General features: G+C 45.9%; 2 protein-coding genes across 2 annotated transcripts; one reads left to right on the top strand and one right to left on the bottom strand.

Annotated features, from left to right (window-relative positions):
• Positions 1-7,525: 7,525 nt before the first annotated feature.
• LOC121460349 (60S ribosomal protein L38-like) lies at positions 7,526-10,670 on the bottom strand. The gene is made up of 2 exons (XM_041670696.1): positions 10,645-10,670; positions 7,526-7,815 (listed from the first exon to the last, which is right to left on the bottom strand). The coding sequence occupies exons 1-2, from the start codon at positions 10,668-10,670 to the stop codon at positions 7,572-7,574; spliced, it is 270 nt and encodes an 89-aa protein (XP_041526630.1). The 3' UTR covers positions 7,526-7,571.
• A 36-nt stretch (positions 10,671-10,706) lies between these two features.
• On the top strand, positions 10,707-12,311 carry Wfdc13 (WAP four-disulfide core domain 13). The gene is made up of 2 exons (XM_041670694.1): positions 10,707-10,794; positions 12,157-12,311. The coding sequence occupies exons 1-2, from the start codon at positions 10,707-10,709 to the stop codon at positions 12,309-12,311; spliced, it is 243 nt and encodes an 80-aa protein (XP_041526628.1).
• Positions 12,312-19,269: the final 6,958 nt, after the last annotated feature.

Raw genomic sequence — 19,269 nt, 5'->3', positions numbered from 1 at the left:
TACAGGATAAGAAAAGCATCTCTATGCTTGAGACTTTTCAATGCAAGCCCTTGTCAAAGAATGCTGAAACGCCTGATGCTTTTTGCCCGCCCCCCGCCACCGCACCCTGCCCTTGTGTTGCCATGATAAACAGTTTTGCTCCTTATCGTTTACTCAAGGAATGCATTATGACCCTGAGAAATAGCTTTGCGACTTCTGTACTGCCTAAAGTTTCTTGTTAAATGTGCATATAAGTTGTATGAGCAGAAAATTTTCTTTGCAATAAACAACATGGTTGAAAACCACAATGGAGTAGCAGTTCAGAGCACTGCTGCTCTTCCAGAGGACCCAGGTTGGGTTCCCAGCATTCACACGGCAGCTCACAACCATTGGGGATTCCAGTTCCAGTGGACTTGGGTTCCTGTGGCACCAAGGGCAGTGCATACACATGGTACACAGACACACATGCAGGCTGAACGCTCACATACATAAAAATAATAACTCTCAAAAAAATAAAAGTTCAAGGTACATGCCGGTCATGGTGGCACACACCTTTAATCCCAGAACTCAGTAGACAGAGGCAGGCAGGTCTCTGTGACTTTGGGGCCAACCTGGTTTACAGAGTGAGTTCTAAGGCAGCCAGAGCTACATAGTGAGATCATGTCTCAAGAATACAAAGAGCAAGGTAGAGTTTTGTGTATGTATGAAAATGTCACAAAGAAAGAGTCAATTTGATTTATCGATCTCATTTCTAAATACTTCAGTGAGGGTCTTCTAACAAAAGGTCAATTCTCTTACCTGACATATTTACCAACGTCATTGAGTTTGATGTTGATAAAATAAACTAAGATCTCCTCTGCCTTGAATATTCTGGTTCACTGGGACATCCAGAAATACTACTGTTTCTCAGCCTGTGGGTCGCAACCCCTTTACCATCCTGCATATCAGATATTTACGTTACGATTCATAACAGTAGCAAAATCACAGGTACAAAGTAGCAATGAAGATAATTTTATGGTTGGGGGGTCACCACAACATGAGGAGCTATGCTAAAGGGTCACAACATTGGGTAGAGAACCACTGTGGATTTAAGCAATCCCCAAATCACAGTCTCTACAGGCTCAGCCCAGGACCTTGCTCTCTACCTACCTCTGAAGATGTCTCAGCTACAAGCACTGATAATCATTTGGCTGGTGGAGCTTTCTCTGCAGTTCCAGGGACAGTGGAACCTCTGCACACAGGGCAAGTAATGAGAGGGACAAACGTCGGCGATTTCAACTTTGATCTTGCTTCTAATTGGGTCAGATCGATCTCAGATCTTAAGGTGGGTACGAGCAGGACCTTGTGCCTGGTTCCTGCTTTTCTTCTTGCTACAGGCATCCTAGATTGGGCCGGAACAAGATTCACCCCCACCTGACTCCTTCAACAGCACACTCAGAAGCCTGGACGGCTGTGGGAGTGGGAGGAAGGTCCGTACATCTCAGTAGCCCCGTGTGATGCCATTGCAGAGTGCCACCCACCTTTCTCCTCGTTTCTCTATTGATAACATCATCCTAACAGTGTCCTGTGGGCTCTATGCTAGGGGGAACATGACTCATCCAAGAGGGGTTAGAAATCAGGATCGCCACATAAATGTCACACCTAGGCTTGGTGGCCGGAGGGATGACTCAGGGATTGATAGCATTTACAGCTTATAATGTTGTATTTATTGTTACTATTTTTCTGCGGCTGTGGTAGAACACCATGACCCAAAGCAGTTTATGGAAGAAATAGTTTGTCTTGACTTGGGGGTTCAGAGGGATAAGAGTCCATAACAGGAAGGCATGGGCACAAGGAGCAGGCATGGTGGGAGGACCAAGAAGCTGAAAGGTCCCATCCTCAGCCACGAGCCTGAAGCAGAGAAAGATAACGGGAAGTAGGATGAGGCTATGAACTCTCAAAGTCCGCTGTTCTGAGCAGCTCAGCGAGGCCACACCTCCCATAGCATCCCCAAACAATACCAACAACTGGGACCAAAGCTTCAAACACATGAGCCTGTGAAGTACACTCTCATCCAAACTACCACAGTGCTCTCGCAGAGGACCCAGGTTTGGTTCCCAGCACCCACAACGCAGCTCTCAACCACCTGCAACTTGCCAGGGGATCTGCTGTTTACCTGTGTTTATATGCACCACCTATGTGCAGTGCCCACGGAGGCATCTGATCCCCGGAGGAGCTGGAGTTAGCAGCAATTGTGAGTCACCTGATAAGGGTGCTGGGAACTGAACTCAGGTCCTCTAGAAGAGCAGCGAATGTGTTCTGAGACACCTCCCTTAAGTCTATGAATATTTTCAATGTAATGCATGTTGTAAATATTTCCTATGACTCTAATTTTACCGTTTTGGGTTTTTGTTGTTGCTTTGTTTTGCTTTTTGTAGACAAAATCTTGCTGTGTAGTCCCGGGTGGCACCAGGCTCACAATCCACCTGCCTCCACCTCCTGGATAGCAGGTGTGTGCCACCACATCAAACTTCCATTGCGTTTCTTTTCAATTTTATTTGTGTTTATTTTATGTGTGGGGGTGGCTTGGCTGGATGCATGTCTGTGCATCGTTTGCATGCCTGGTGCCTGTGGAGACCAGAAGAAGGTACTGGATTCCATGGGACTGGAGTTACATATGATTGTGAGCTACCATGCGGGTGCTGAGAATCAAACTGGGATTCTCCAGGAGAGCAGCCAGTGCCCTTACCCGCTGAGCCACCTCTCCAGCCCTTCTCTGCGCATCTCACTGGGATTCTCCAGGAGAGCAGCCAGTGCCCTTACCCGCTGAGCCACCTCTCCAGCCCTTCTCTGCGCATCTCACTGGGATTCTCCAGGAGAGCAGCCAGTGCCCTTACCCGCTGAGCCACCTCTCCAGCCCTTCTCTGCGCATCTCACTGGGATTCTCCAGGAGAGCAGCCAGTGCCCTTACCCGTTGAGCCACCTCTCCAGCCCTTCTCTGCGCATCTCACTGGGATCTGGGCAGCATCGCTCCTTGCACAGGAGATAGTAACCCCTTATCAGGCTCTGTATTGTCAAGCATTACCTCCCACTCTGTCGGTTACTTCTTCACACTGTGGCTTCCTTTGCTGGACAATGGCTTCTGAGTTTGTCAATCCAGAGCCACCCTGTGTGAGTTCACCTTCAGCAACATCAGCATGAATCACCCGCCTTTCCCCCTTGGTGTTCTTTTAGGTCAAAAAAGACAGTGAGAGCAGCAGAGGAGGGCTGAGAAGAGTGGGCACGTTCAGCCAATGGAATGCACTGAAGTCCTTCACGGCAGCCAGACCAACCCAAGCCTTGCTACCAGAGCGGCCATACAGATGAGTGATGAACAGAAGGAGGTGTCGCACAGGTGTGCTCAGGGTTGCCTCTGTGTTCAGGACATGGGGAGAAGTGAGAGACACTAGAGAAAACCCCCACTTTGAGTCATGTTAGTCTCTCTCTCTCTCTCTCTCTCTCTCTCTCTCTCTCTCACACACACACACACACACACACACACCCCTCAGGTTTGCCACCTGACTTCCCGAATTCATTATCCTCATTATGAATATTTTTTTTATTTGAGACAGAGTATCCCTCTATAGCCTTTGCTAGCCTGGAACTAGCTCTGTAGACCAGGCTGGGCTCAGATTCACAAAGATCCGCCTGTCTCTGCCTCAACCGTGCTGGGGTTAAAAATGTGCACCACCACACCCAACATTCACTGCGCTCATTATAAACCGACTTCAACCTCAATCCCAAAAGATTGGGACGTGCTGGTAGGTGTGAACAAGTATGGAAACCCGGGCTTAGGCTTACCCTGGGAGGACTGGCTGTGTGAGCAAAACCCACGGGCTGGCAGCGTTCCTTGGGCCACAGTGAGAGAGAAGAAAGAGGAAAGCCCAAGTCTGGAAAGAGCAGGATGCCTGTACGAGATGCCCTGGGTTCCTGGTGGGTACCCACAGTGGGAGTCCAAGAGCCAGGTGCCCGCCATTGGTTCCGCTCCATTTGACAGGAGCAGAGAGTTCAGACTGTAGCGTGGGTGGTATTCCTGCTGGAGTCTTTTTGCCCGTGGCTTGAGGTGAGTTTGGGTTCAGGAAGCACAGCTAACTTCCCCCTCACAGGAGCTACCTGCACAGATTCTCATAGTAGGCAAGCCATATGCTATGTGGTGGCAGTGGCGTAGACCAAGACAGGGTCCTCTCTCCTGGGCCTGTCTTTTCTGAAAGGAAGTGGGAAGCCTTTTCAAGCCTAAAACTCAGATCACAGGACTGGGTCCCACGCACACTGCAGGAGTTTCCTCTGTGCCCAGCACCAAGCCTTAGCTCCAGGTCCCAGGGCAGAGGGGTCATAGGTTGGGATAGCCCAGAGTCAGCACAGTGCTATTTGCAAAACTAAGTGTTCAGAGAAGTACCATCTTTCCAGGCCCTCCTTACCCATCACCTACCACGCATCTTCTTCCATTCTGGGTGCCCTCCCTGTGCCACTGTCAGCAGCAATGTCACAGAGGAACCTAACCGCTTGACTAAAGCAGCGAGCCTAGATTGTGCCCAATGGAGGGAAGGCAGGAAAGGTTTGCATCAGCTCTTTGCTGCCCCTGCTGACTAAACCGGGGAAGAGCAAGAGGCCACCTGTGCTCCACTGCAATGACCGCTCACCCCGGTACTGTGCCGCGTAGAACTGAGCATCAGCAGGAAGAGCAGCTCCTGTCACCACAGCGTCAGCCTTCTAGCTACAGGCCTTTTCTTGTCTGAGAGTTACCGTTAATTGTGTATCTAGTGTATGGATATCATGTATAGAAAAGAGACTAGGTAGATGACAGACAGACAGACAGATCTATTGTGTGCGCTGGAGAGATGGCTCAGTGAGCCTCTGGCCACATCAAGTAGCTCACAACTGCCTGTAACTCCAGTTCTAGAGGGTCTAACACCTACTGCCATACTCACATGCATACACACACACACACTGAAACACAAAAAAACAAAATAAAAACAAAACACAAACAAATAAAATCTCATTGTGTGGCATTACCATGAACTAACTGCACCATCTTTAAATTTCTCTGTATATTTAATAGGAAGAATATTTATCTCACTTTTTTAATTGCTTCTGTTTTTTACCTGTCTTCTGCCACCTTTACTTACCCATGTAAACATTTCATAGTTACTTGTTCTTCGGTGTATGTAGCCCTTTTATCAATGCCTGAGACTATTAATGTCCTGAGTCAATATGAACATTTTTTTACATATAATTATTTGATCAAAGTAACAAAATGTTGCAGTTGGCATGTAGAATGTTTCCCCCAGGCTCATGTGTTTCAACACATCGTCCCCCAGGTGGTGGCACTGTCTGAAAAGGTTGTGCGATGCCTGTTGGAGGAATTGGGTCAATGGTGCTTGACCTTGAGACTTCATTGCCCAGCCCCACTTCCTGTTCACATTCTACTTCCTGTCTGCAGATGAAATGTGACCACCTGACTTTCTGTTCCTATCATCTACCCTCCTGCTGTCAGGTCTCCCCCACTTTGGTAGAAAGATCTCCTGGAGTTGAAAACCAGAGTTAAACGCTTCTCAAATTGCTCCTTGTCAAGTGTCTGGTCCTTGTCTGGTCATGTGTTGTGTTCTCCCACCTTACATTCCTCTCTCTTCCCAGTCATATCCCTTTCCATCTCCACCTTCTAGTGCAGGGATTAAAGGTGTGCGCCACCACTGCCTGGCCTCTATGGCTAGGTGATGACTTAGTTCCGCACTCTGATCTTCAGGCAAACTTTGTTAGATCACAAACAAAATATCACCACAGTAGAGGGTGAGGATAAGGTGGTGAGGGAGCCCACAGAGGACTCTCAGAACGCCAGTTGGGAAAAGCCAATTAAGGATTTCTAAGAGAAAGATTCTTTCTTTTTATTATTATTAATAAAGACCCTTTCAGGTGACACCTTAAGAGAGGATGGACTTTATCTTTCAATACAATGGGGGGGGGGGGCAGTAAGAGAGCTATAGAAGTAGAATTTTGTATTCTTTTGAAGCTAAATCTGTGTCCTTTGAAACTAGATTATCTGGAGTGTTCATTATACCCAAATGGGAACTACTGAGAAAATAACTTTAAAATATGCAAAAAAAGAAATGAGGGGATCACAGTGATACAATACAAAGTACCAAACACAGGCAAAATAAGTCAGTGTTTATCAAATAATAAAAGATAGGACACAACAGAAGCCCTTCCTATAGTAGCCACTTCACATAGAAAGATTAAATTGGTCAGTTATAAGCTATTAGTAATCCAGCCCTTGGGAGACAGAGAAAGGCAGGTCATGAGGTTAAGGCCAGCCTAGGATACACAGGGAAACCCTGTCTCAAGAAAGAAAGAAAGAAAGAAAGAAAGAAAGAAAGAAAGAAAGAAAGAAAAGAAATCAAATAAAGTAAAGAAAAGAAAGACAACTATCTCATGTCTAAAAGAAACTACTTCAGGGGCTACAGAGATGGCTCAGTGGTTAAGAGCACTGGCTGCTCCTGCAGAGGACCCAGGTTTGATTCCTAACACCCATGTGACTCCAACCTTCTGTGACTCCAGTTCCAGGGGATCCTATGTCCTCTTCTGACCACCATGGGTATTGCAGGCAAACACTCCTACGCAAATAAATAAATCAAACAAAATAAAGAAATAAAAGAAACTACTTTAGCTCTAAAGACTGAAATTCTGAAGAAATGGAAACAGTAAAAAAATTGCACTCCTAAGTGGATAGTAGCTGTAAAATTAAGGATAACTATGCTACAATCCACAGCCCCGGAGAGACTAGGTGACAAGGGGAGCTCAAGGAGGGACGCCCAGACCTCCCTGGGAAGGAGAAATAGAAGAGATTCCCTGAGTGGGTGACGGGCAGGTGGGGATGGGAACGTGAGAGATCAAGGTCAGGGGTCAGAGAGGGAGAGTGCGGAAGGGGACTGCTGGAAGGGGAGGGGGGATGTCAGTGCAATGATGCCTAATTAATTATATCTGCTGTGCTCACAGAGTGGTGCCCAGCCCAATTATCATCAGAGAGCCTTCATCCAGCTACTGATGGAAACAGATGCAGACCCACAGCCAAACATTAGGCAGAGCTCAGGGAATCCTGCAGAAGAGGGGGACAAAGGATTGTAAGAGACAGAAGGGGTCAAGGACACCACAAGAAAACCCACAGAATCAACTAACCTGGGTTTATAGGTCTCACAGAGACTGAACCAAGAATCAGGGAACCACATGGAACTGACCTAGGCCATTTGGCATATATGTTACAGTTGTGTAGCTTGGTCCTGTGGGACTCCTAACAGTGGGAACAGGGGCTGTCTCTGACTCTTTTACTGGCTTTTAGAACCCTGCTCTTCGTATTGGGTCGCCTTGCCCTTTGGTAACCATGGGAGACCTGCCATTTCCTAAGCAGAAACAGAAGAGGAGTGGATTGGGGAGGATGGGGAAAAAAGGAAGGGTCGGGGAGGAGTGGGAGGAAAGGAGGGAAGATAGAAGCTGCCTTTTATTTTTTTTTTATTTTTTTATTTTTTTTTATTTTTTATTTTTTATTTTTTAGAGTTTTTAATAGTCAAACACAGAGGTCTGCTTCATTTCAGCTCCTTTACTGCCAAGCCAGGGGGCAGGGACTGTTTCAGTTTCTCGGCTTTCTCCTTGTCTGTGATGACCAGGGTGTAAAGGTACCTGCTGCAGAGAACCTTGAACTTCACATTATCCTTGTTCTTCTTGATCTTGACAGATTTGGCATCCTTCCGCCGGGCCGTCAGCAGGAAGTCCTTGATTTCCTCAATTTTCCGAGGCGTGGCGACGGGCGCTCGGAGCTGGAGACAGTACCTGGCTGCGGATTACCTCGGATTTAACCCCCGTCCCCGACTATCCCAAAGACTCACAGCAGCCAGAACCGAAGGGCTAGAAGCTGCCTTTTAGAGAGAGAGATGGAAAGGAAGGGACTCAGGCTGGAAGCAGAAGATCAGCTTGCCTCGGCAGACGGTGGGGAGTGGGCATGGCTTGTCTCTTAAAGGGACAGGATAGATCATTACATTCCCATTTCTTTTTTTATAATAAAAAGGCAGGCAGTTAGGCACAACACATTAAAGGAATTGGGGCGGCAGATTCTCAAGACTGCTTCCTGCTTATTTGTGGGCATCATCTTAAGAGGGAACCTGAGAAAGCTGGGTGCTGGTCACATTCTGGGGTAACTGGTCTCTTTGTTCCTGTCCAGTGTTTGTGCTATGGAAATGTCTGGTGTCTCTTATATCTGTTTAAGGTATTGGCAGAACAAAGGACAAAGTTAAGTTTAGGAAAAAAAAAAAATTTTAGAACCAGAGAATTGAGAGGGATGTATCTGACCTGTTTAAGGTGGATCCTTTGATTCAGCTCCCTGGAACTCACAAGAATTCTTTGGGTTTGTGAAAACAGAAGTTTTCATTTTATTTAAACCATTACATTGGTGCCATCAGACTCAGTAGGCCCTCCTGCACCTCTCCCAGGGTCAGGATCCAGAACCAGGCATTGTTTCCACAACAACCACGTGTTCCATCTGCATGAGCACTGACCTCTACACACACCAGCAGCTTCGGTGGTGAGCTGTCCTCTTCCAGCCCCAACCACAGCTGTCAGGGCTACAGTTGAGCCCTTTGCGCTCTCCATAGCTAAAAACGTAACGAGACGACCGGGGTCAGTCCTCCCACGCTAGCACTGCAAACGCTGTACAGTGTATTTGACTGGGGGCCCAAGGTCCCTCGGATTTTTCTTTCTCCTTTTTTCTCTTCTTTTCCTTTTCTTTTCTTTTGGACCACTCATCCGTGGTTCCCACCATGAGAGACTGCTCAGAGTGACCTCTGGCCCCTCTGGCTTCCGAGTTACCCTGACTGAAGCCAGTCAGGCTTTAACACCCCGCCTGTAGATAGAGGGCGCTCTTCTCCAAGCTCTGGGGTGTTCACTGCTGTTTCACACCCCACCTATAGAAGGGAGATGTCCCCTATCAGCCTTGTGTTGTCAGGGGTTTTCACAGTTTTAGTTAGGGTATAAACCCGCACTCCGTCGGTGTCCCGATGGCTTCATTGCGCTCCACTTTTCCTCAAATTGTCCCTGCCACTGCTACTGCTGTCAACAAGATCGGTTGGATCCCAGAGGCAGCTATTTTGAATTCCAGCCTTTTGCTCCCCACCACGGCTTGTAGCATGGCAGCTCAGCAACAGGGTGGATCACGCCTCTAGGTCTCTCTTTCAAACAACGTGTGACTGCTGCCATTTTGACTGAGGCCAGGTGACCTTACCACCATCTTAACTGAGGTCAGGAGACTTCACCACCATCTTAACTGAGAGCCAGGTCAGGTGACCAAGTTCTGCCATCTTTACTAAGTTAGACCCTGCCTGGTCCCCTGGTTTACTTATGTTTTTGTCTCTAAATTCCTCTTGCTGACTCTGTTGCATGTGTGTTTTACACAGTGGCATGCCTTTGGTAGGGCCCACCAAAGAGCATCCATTTTGCCCAATTTCTGTTCACTGTCTGTGTATGTGCATGCATGTAATTTAAATGCATCTGTGCTTACTGTTAAATGTTATAATTGTCTGTTCATTGCATCTCAGTTCAGACTACAAAAACAATAAGTCTCATGTTTTAAACTGATATGTACTTTTAAGTCTCTTACAAAAATACTTTATATTTAATCCAACTCTGCTTTACCTGTTAAGTTGAGAGCCAGTACAGTCAATCTTGGACCCAGCTCTCCAGGCAGATTGTATACTCTAGCTATACTTGATAAACAGTCCTCAACTGCTCAGAGATCTAGGGAATATGGCATTTAAATATTTAATTATTAAAAGACTTTTCATAACAAAAAGAAACAGGTTGACTCCTAGCAGCAGCACTCTGTTTCCTCCAAAGACAGAAGACAAATGGGCACAAAACAACATCCATCTGCACTTTGATTCAACTGCCAAGCACTGACCACTGGGAAAAACTGCCTTTCATTTAAACTGAAGATCACCAGACAGTGGACAGAATCGCTGGAATCGACAACCTGGCTGCTCAGGTCAAGGTAGGCTTGTCTTCCTACAGTTCACACTAAGACTAAAGCAGAAACACAATGCTCTTAGTTTATGTAGAAAAACAATGAGATTAATTTGACATAAGTTGATGAAATGTTATTTTTGTATTACGAATGAAAGCCAATTCTCTAAGCCCTGAAAAGAGGTCCTTCTGAGAAAGCTAAAACAGGCTATGCCAAACAGGGAAACTTAGGAAGTTTCCAGCCCAAATCAGACAGCAGGCAAGAACACACACCATCATTTCTAATCTAGCAGTGCACTGCGGGAAAGGGGGCCTGTTCAGCACTCAGAGAGCTGAGAAGGGCATTGAGTTTGAAGAGACCAGCCACACACAGGGAGAATGTACTAGAAAGATTATAGGCAATGGAAGAATGTGGTAGACTAATTAGTTACAGATCCAAACAAAAGAGAGAGGGAGAGAGAGAGAGAGAGATTTAAGTTCCATGTGAAGAGGATAAGACAGCAAATCTGGGAACAGGACCTGCCCCTGTAGTGGGCAGGGCTAGGAGGTGTAGGAGATGGTTGGGTCCCGCTGGCTCCGCTTGACTGTAACAGACAAAGGGCCATCCCAGCAGCCATCCCAGAGCCTGTTTCCCTCTCTTCTCCTCACAGCAGGGTCTGGGCAAACCCAGCCATCCTCGGCCAGGACTTACCACCTGTCCTTCCAGCACCATGACACCTGTGTCACCTGTCCAGCTCCTGCTGGTGCTCAGCCTTGCACCCCAGCTGGTGTCTGGAAGTCCCAAGCAATACTTTCTGAGTAGGTGCTGGGCTTGGGCTCCAGGGGAGGGAAGGGGTTCGCTCCCGTGGAAGAGAGAATGTCTTGGGGAAGACATGTAGAAAAATTCTCAGTGAACAGAATTGTGCCACGTTCAAGGGTCCAAGCTTTATAGTCCGACAATTCAGGCTAGAAGCTCGGCTCTGCTTCCTTATTGCCTGGCTCCAAACCCTCCAGATAAATGGGTTTGGGTTTTTCAAATGTAACCTCATAATATAAATAATGATATAGGGACAGGAGGAGGGAGAAATGAGCTGGCACATTCTCCACGGAGCACTCTTATTAGACCGCGAGACTTCCCACAAAATGGTAGTTACAATAAATGTCAGCCTCATCCTCCTGACTAATTTCCCTGTCCCTGGCTCCATCGGGGATATTGGGTCCCACTTTACAAGCATCAAGACAGACAGGACAATGAAGTAGGTGGAAATCAAGATCCAGTCTGTGTAACGTTGGTCTTGGAGGATATGTGGGGAGGGAGGAAAGGGGAACTTTGCATTTTATTTCACTTTTGTTATGTAAAATCCAGAGGCACTGCACAATCACCAGTGACTAGTATCCACAGACGAGTATAGACGAGTCTGTCTCATTGGCCACTGCTGCCCAGTTTAACCTGACCAGGGCAGTAATGACTGTGGGCCACTACACAGTAGGAAGAGTGCTATTATCATGTGTACATTCTTCTGTATTTGGGGCTCAGGAAAATGATACGACTGATAGCTCATGTTTTGGGGGAGTCTCAGTTCTGTTTGCAGAGCTTCTGGGAGGAAAAGGAGAAGCCCAATCTTGACATCCCATTCTGAAATTCCTACCCATCTCATCATGGAAAAGGTCACTCTGAGAACTCGACTGAACTGGGTCCCAGTTCTCTGATCCAGCACTTGCAGTTTGTTGGGTTCATGGTTACACCAAACTTACCTTCTGTTTAGTCTTCCTCCATACAATCGGCCTGTTTGGTTGACTCTAGTCTAAATCTTTAAGGAGAGGTTAAAAGACTTTCTCAAGTCCACACAATAAGTTCTTACGGATTAGGTGGCCAATACCACTTTTGTTTTGCTTTGTTTTGGCTTGCCACACATACATACACATCCATATCCTTGAAATGGACCCTACCAGGGTCTATAGGGACCCTGCATCTGATCTGCAGGGATCATGAATGTACAATAAGTTCAGAATTCAACCAAATATTCTTGGGTCAGATATCCATCCCTAATTCACTGACCAGAACTCAGAGGAAGACAGGAGCTAGAAGCAAAGTCTATTTCCATCCCTGGAGAGCACACGGGAGAAACGAGGCGGCGGCTGCCTGTTCTTTCGAACACCCTTGCCTATTCTCCATTCCAGAGTATATCTTGGAACCTCCACCCTGCAGATCCGAACCTGAAGACTGCAACACCTTCTGTACGCAGCAGGAGGAATGTCCAGAAAATCTCCAGTGCTGTTCTGCCTTCTGTGGGATAGTCTGCTCCTCAAACAAAGCCCCACTGCCAAACATGTAAGGGTCTCCTCTCCCAGCCTAGGCACCAGAGCTGCCGGCAGAGGCCAACAGCAGCACCTCTGGCCCATGGCTGTGATGTCTCTTCCTCATTTTCCTTTAGTCTCATTATTGTTATTGCTGTATTGCCAACATAATCTCTGTCTTTTCCAAGGATCATTTTCACGAAACTTCTAATTAAGAGAGATTCCTCAAATTGCACAAGCCTTCTCCCCTGCCCCTACCTCTCTGAAAATACTCCCAACTGCCTCCGCCTCTCTTCTGAACCCCTTTCCCAGACTCTGCCTTCATCCCAGCATCTGCCTAGAGTGATGTATCTGGGCATACATGTGGCACCAAATCCCCAAAACAAATCTATCTGTTCTGTTTTTGTTTCCCCTCCTTTTAGCAGACACTGTCCCCTGTTCCTCGATGTTCTCAGACTCAGGAGGTCAGCTCCAGGAGGGCTATGGTTGACAGATTAGGCATGCGCATCAGCCCTGAGTCTTCCAAAGGGAAGGGTTCTGGGGTGGAGAAAAGACTCCAGGGTGCTGATGAGATACCGCGGCCCCTCTCATAGAGGCACGCCCGATGCCTTCACTAAGAGAGCTCCTCTTTCCTTCTTCCTTTCTTTTCTCCATGAACAGATGAAGGTCCTACTTGTCCATGTCTCACAGGAAGAATCAGTGACCCACAGTGGGAGATTTAACCACTCAGTGTCTTCAGAGAGGGTCCAAATGCCTCGCTCTTTGCTGTGTTCCCTGCCCTGAGCAAATGCCCAGCGCATCTACTATGTGCAGAGTGATAGTGCAGATCTGGAGTCAAATACCTGGGAGCCCGTCCTGGATCTACCATGTCTTAACTGGGTGATCTCAAATGAATTAGCCCCTCTCTGAATAAACTTTCTCATCATTAAGACAAGGATGATGACAATGGCACTAAAATCAAAGCCACAAGTTATCTGGAAGCAGTCACTCGCCTCATATTTAGTGTCCCATACATTTTACTGGTCCCATGACCAGTTCTCTCTGCAAAGACTAGCCCGTGCAATTAAATGCCACATCTTCCAACCATTCAATGTTAGACTACAAAGACACAAAAAAGATGACACTGTTGTCATTTAGTTCCTCCTCCTCCTCCTTTTCTGCAGCAGAGCTCAGCTTCATGTTCTACTTTCAAGTGGGACTGATAGGAAGTAGGAATTACAGCGTTGAGAACAGACTGGCTGCCAATAGAGGTGCAAATATTTCTCTTCTACAGATACAAGAGACTCAAGACTACTCCGCATGCTTGACATTCGAGCCAAGCTCGCCAGTGCACTGCATAAGGGTAAGGGTCTCCTGGCTCCTTGTGGGAGACCTCCTCTTCCTCTCCCTGCATTCCCCCAAACCACCAGCATCTCACAAGGCCAGAACAGCCTCCTTGGCGGCCAGATTGCCAGCTCCCCCATTTTTCACTTCACTGGGTCCATCTTTGAACTCATTTCCTGGGGGCAGATGATGGTCTACAACAGAGAGAAGCGGAGTCATGGCCTAAGGGGACTGCAGGACCCTCAGACCTGAGGCTTTGCCAAGGAACAGGCTGTTCCAGCCTTCTGTGGGCAAGCACCGTGGGCAAGAGGTCAGACTTCATGCTCTGTGAGTCATTGGTTAACTCACCGTGCCTCTCTGGGACAATTAACCTGCTCATGCGAGAGAGAAAGAGGCCACCTGTGCCGTAGGATGTTGTGAGGATGATACGAGGCTGCACAGATGGAAGGACACGGTCACCGACGAGACCCTGCAAAGATGAGAATACACACGATACCACTCTGACCAGGTTCTAGGTGTTTGCTCTTTGAAAAGGTAGAAAGGGGGTCGCCTTTATCATTTGACTGAGATTACAAAAAGTAGTAAATAAAATGCTGGTAAATAAAGTTCCATGTCCCTCTACCACCAAAATAAAAATGGTGTTTATCATTTGATGCATTTTGTTAAGAGCATTTTTTTTTTAATGTAGGAGCTGTGCTAAGGAAAAGGCTCATTGGTTAAGATTGCTTGCTGCTCTGTCATGAGGACCAGGATTTGGATCCCAGTACCTCGCAAACGTCTGTTAACTCCAGCTCTAAGGGATCCAACATCCTCTTCTGGCCTCCTTGGACACCTGCACACACATGGGTACATGCATGCATATGTGTGTGCAAGCACACAAACATATAACAATAAAATGGATTTTTTAAAATTAAATGTACAAGTATATGGTCTGTTGGTGGTAGGATGTTCCCAGAGTTTTCAAATAAGAATAGCGGTGTCTCAGCTCCAAGTGCTCTCACTGACCACGTACAGAGAGAATATTATGTGAACGCAGGTAAGGTTAGCACAGCAGAGCAGGTGTGTGAGCGCTGCCTTGACCTTTTCACAGCCCCTGCCAAGCCCAGCACTTCCTGCTACACCAGGAGCATCACCCTGGCCAGCAGCCAGCACAGCAGCTTTCTAGATAATCCCAGGCTGTGCAGCAGAATGAGAACCTAGTACACTCTCGGGAATCAGTCCAGCATGGCTCCACTGATGTAGTTATGTTGGGCTATTCCCAGTCCCCAGAGATACAGAGATGAAGAGCAATTAACCCTAGCGTGGATTATGAAGATCAAATGAGATGGTGCATGCAAACCCCTCACGAGGACACTGGCAGAGTTCAAGAATGTTATTACCTGTGTCTAGTCAATCCGTTATCCAAAATTCTTGTTTTATAAAGAAATCACGGGAGGCCAGTGGGCATGAGTCTGCAGATTCAGTCTTGCCAAGACTAACAAACAAACTTGATAACCTGAGTCTGATCCCCCAGGATACTCCATGGTGGAAGAAAAAAACTTAAGTCCCACAAGCTGTCATCTGACCTCCACGTGTACACTGTGGTGCACACAGGCGCACACACGTGTGCACCCGCACACACAAACACGCTAAATATTCATGTAAAGTGTGCATTCCAATATAAATGTTTAGTGGGTTGGTTGGTTAGTTTATTGTTAATTTCTCTAGTTTCTGTCTGAATTAACTCAAGTCAATGAAAGCAAGCTAAGTGTTCTCTAATACTTGAAAGAGGGCAGGATGTAGTCATGGATAGTCCTTGCACCTTTGAAAGATAAGGGGATGAGGACTTTAGGACTTACCACAGGGCAGGGAACCTGGACTTCTCTGTGGACTGGAGAGGGAGGGGGAGAGGAGTGGGGGGAGGGGTAGAAGGGTGGGAGGAGGGGGAGGGAAATGGGAGGCTGGGAGGAGGTGGAAACTTGTTTTTTGTTTATGTTTTTTTTTCTTCTTTTCTTAATAAAAAAATTATTAAAAAAAATGAAAAAATAAAGAGGACTATAAGGCACGAAAAAAAAAAAAAGAAAGATAAGGGGATGAAAGTCACAAGAGATTGGCTGACTGAACAGTGATCTCAGTGTCTGTCCTAAGCTTCCAGGGAACTCTGTGCCCCCTCCAGAGCCCCTACAAATGACACAAGTCTGGAAGTTTCCGGTCGTCTAGTCCCACAGGTCCTCGTTTCTATCTGTTGCACACCCTCTAAGTGAACTTTGTCCCAACTCCAACCCCATGCCTCTCTTTTGAGAACCTTTCTGATCCAGCTGTCTCCCTAGTAACCCCTAACCCAGAGCAAGAAGGACTGGTCAGGAAAATCTGAAGCCTCCTTTTACTACCAGAAGCCAACCAGATATGGTTCAAATTGCCCTGAGTGAGCCCAGCGGGTCTTTCATGTTCAAAACACAGTACTCACTGTTACTCAAGCTTGAGCTATAACGCTCTTAGGCACTGAATATGGACATCTGTGCTGTTTATAATGAAAAAAATAGCCCCAAGTTCTGCCTAGTGTTCGGCTATGGGTCTCTGCATCTGCTCCCATCAGTTGTGGGTGAAGCTTCTCTGATGATGATTGGGCTGGCCTCATCTATGAACATGGCAGAGCATCATTGGGAATCATTTCATTGACTCTTTTTGGGCCATTTATGTTTGGTTCTATTCCAGGTCTCTGGTTCTCGGCCATCCAGGCAGTGACCAGTATGGGCTCCCTCTCATGATGTGGGCCTCAAGTTGAACAGGTCATTCATTGGTTGGCAACCCCCACAAGTTCTGTGCCACCATTACTCCCAGAACGTCTTGCATGCAGATAGATTGTAGGTCAGAAGTTCTGTGACTAGCTAGGTTGATGTACTGTCCCACCACTAGAAGCCTTGCTTAAAATACCCCTGACTCCAGAAGGTAGGAGTAAGAGAAAAGACTGCAGTAACACAATACAAGGAAAGGAACTTACCAATTGAAGGTCACAGGCTACATTCACAGTTGCTAGAACAAAACAAGTCACACTCACACACTAGACCAAAACATTCTGCAGGCAAACCACTCCCTGGGTAGAATTCAAAGTTATCTCCTTAAAGGGAACTGGAACTTAGTTGGATCCTTAGACTATTGTGTGAGGTAAGAACAATCTACTTCCCTATTCCTGGAGCACAAGGTTCTCCTCTAAACTCCACCTGTGAACACACCCAAGGTTCTCCTCTAAGCTCCACACACACACAGCTCCACACACACATCCGTGAACACACAGACAGAAAATAATCAACAGAGTGAAGGAAAAAAATGAGAGGAGAAAAAAATTTTCAGGGTATATCTCTGGCAAGGTTTGAACACCCAAAATATACAAGGAACTCAAACAATAGCAGAACCCACAAATAGTCAGATTTTAAGATGGGTCGAACATACGGGCCAAGCGCTGCTCAGAAGGAGACCGCCATCTGAACAACAGGCGTATGAGGAAGGCCCGTGGTTATTCATCACAAAGGAAAATGCAAATCAAAATTATCCATTGTGTTGTGTGTGGGTACGTGCACACATACATGTGCTGCCACTACGTCCCTGGGAGCCGTGCGGGTGAACATGTAGAAAAGGGGGCAGACATATACTTTTAAAGAAAACATAAGTTATTACACCCATTGTGGAAAAAAATATATATGTGGACTCCTCAAAAGTTTGCAAACAGAGCTATCATATGGTCCATCGACTCTAATACTAGGCATATATTCAAAGTAAATTAAACCAGTATGTTAAAGGACACCTGCACTCCCATATTATTGTAGAAGTATTCGTGAGAGCCGAGGGATGGGCAACCTAAACGTCTGTCAACAGATGAAAGGACAGATTTTGACTTATATAGGCAACCAAATTCCTATCATTTGCAATAATATTAATAAGCCCGGAGGATGTTGAGCTCAGTGGAAATGAACTGTAAACAGGAAGATAAATGCATTCTATAATTTTGCTTATAGAAGGTATCCAAAATAGTCAAAGTCATAGAACTCACAGTGCAATGGTGTTTGGTCAGGTTTGATAAAAGGAAAATGGGGAGTTATTAAATAAAATGCGCCAAGTTTCAGTCAAACAAGATAAAGATCTAAATCTGGCGTGTAATATTGCATCTATTGTCAATAATGCATGAAATATGCTGCTAGGATAGAGCTCAAGAGCTCACGCACATGTATAGAGAGGTGTGTGTGTAGTGTAGGTGTGCATGTGCACAAACCTATTATGTGCACATGCAGGCCAGAGGTCAACATTGGGCATCTTCTTCTACCACTTCACCTTATTTTTTGTGTCAGGGTCTCTCATTAAACCTAGAACTCATCACATCAGCCAGACTGGCTGTCAGCGAACCCCCAAACCTCTTCCTCAGAGCTGGAGTTACGGGCACGTGCAGCTATGCTTAGCTCTTACATAGATGCTGGGTATCAGAACTCGAGTTCTCATGCTTGTACAGTATCCATAGCAACCACTGAGCTGTGTCTCCAGGCCTGATACCAAGGACTTTTAGCGCAATAAAGTAAAATTTAAAAAAAAAAGAGGAGACATGAAACTTGGAAAGTAAACCAAAGTTTAAAACAGTTGAAAATCAAAACAGTAGATTAGTGAAAATTTATCAAACAGAGGCATCCGTGAACATAATTGGCAGGAATGTCTGAGCAAATCCAAAGGAGAAAACTGTTTCAACTCCATATGAAATGTTCCAGAGACTAGGGGAGACTGTTTCTCAGTGCAGCAGACATGTAACGAGAGACGGTTTTATGTTCAAATCCAATAAAGACAGTAAGAGAATCATCAGCAGATTGAACTCACAAACACGCACAAGTCTTATCCTTCACACTAGCACAAAGATCAGTAGTGTACAGAGATTACAGATCTTAAGTAACTTCCCCTAAGGTCAGAGTAAATCTGAGAGGGAAAAAAACATCTGTGATATCTGTGATTATCCAAAAATATGTAAAATCAATAATTTTGCAAACTTCAAAACTAATTCAGTGTGTATGTCTGTGTGTGTGTGTACTCATGACCAAGTGAATTAGTCAGAGTTCTCTAGATGAACATAACTGATCATGCATATGTGTGTATACATATATATATGTGTGTGTGTGTGTATATATATATATATACATATATATATATATGCTATCGACAAGCAGAAAGCCCAAAAATTCAGTTGTTCAGTCCATGGGGCTGGATGTCCCATCTGCTCTTCAGTATACACCAGAATCCCGAAGAAGTAGGCTCTAATGCCAGTGAAGAAATAGATTTGCCAGGAAAAGCTAAACAGGCAAAGAGCAAAGAACTGCTTCTTTCATGTCCTTTATATAAGCTGCCAGCAGAAGGTGTATCCCAGATTAAAGGTGGGTCTTCCTACTTCAAATGATTTAATTTAGAAAAAAAATCCTCATGATGTACCTAGCTTCTTGGATTTTAGTAAATTCCAGATGTAGTCATGTTGACAACCAAGAACAGCCATCACACCATACGTGCACACAGGCTGTCTGGAAATCAATATCAAGTATCTACTCTACAGCTCTCTACCTTAAATTTTAGCTTTTAACTTATTGCTTTAAGGTCTCAAGTAAACTGTGACATAGAAATAGGATAGTGGTTCTCCCAGCTTTTTGAAGATTATTAAAGAAAGCCTTC

Source organism: Microtus oregoni, unplaced genomic scaffold, assembly GCF_018167655.1.
Source record: "Microtus oregoni isolate MIOR12 unplaced genomic scaffold, Mior012 000020F_ref0000438, whole genome shotgun sequence".
Taxonomy (NCBI): domain Eukaryota; kingdom Metazoa; phylum Chordata; class Mammalia; order Rodentia; family Cricetidae; genus Microtus; species Microtus oregoni.
This window is presented reverse-complemented; position numbering and strand designations above follow the sequence as displayed.

Bases quoted from the DNA above. Each gene is read 5' to 3' on its own strand.
- LOC121460349 (XM_041670696.1), bottom strand. From the start codon at position 10,670: ATGGCTGGGTTTGCCCAGACCCTGCT. The intron at 7,816-10,644 runs GTGAGGAGAAGA...ATCCGCAGCCAG, and splicing joins GGGTTTGCCCAGACCCTGCT to GTACTGTCTCCAGCTCCGAG.
- Wfdc13 (XM_041670694.1), top strand. From the start codon at position 10,707: ATGACACCTGTGTCACCTGTCCAGCTCCTGCTGGTGCTCAGCCTTGCA. The intron at 10,795-12,156 runs GTAGGTGCTGGG...TCTCCATTCCAG, and splicing joins TCCCAAGCAATACTTTCTGA to AGTATATCTTGGAACCTCCA.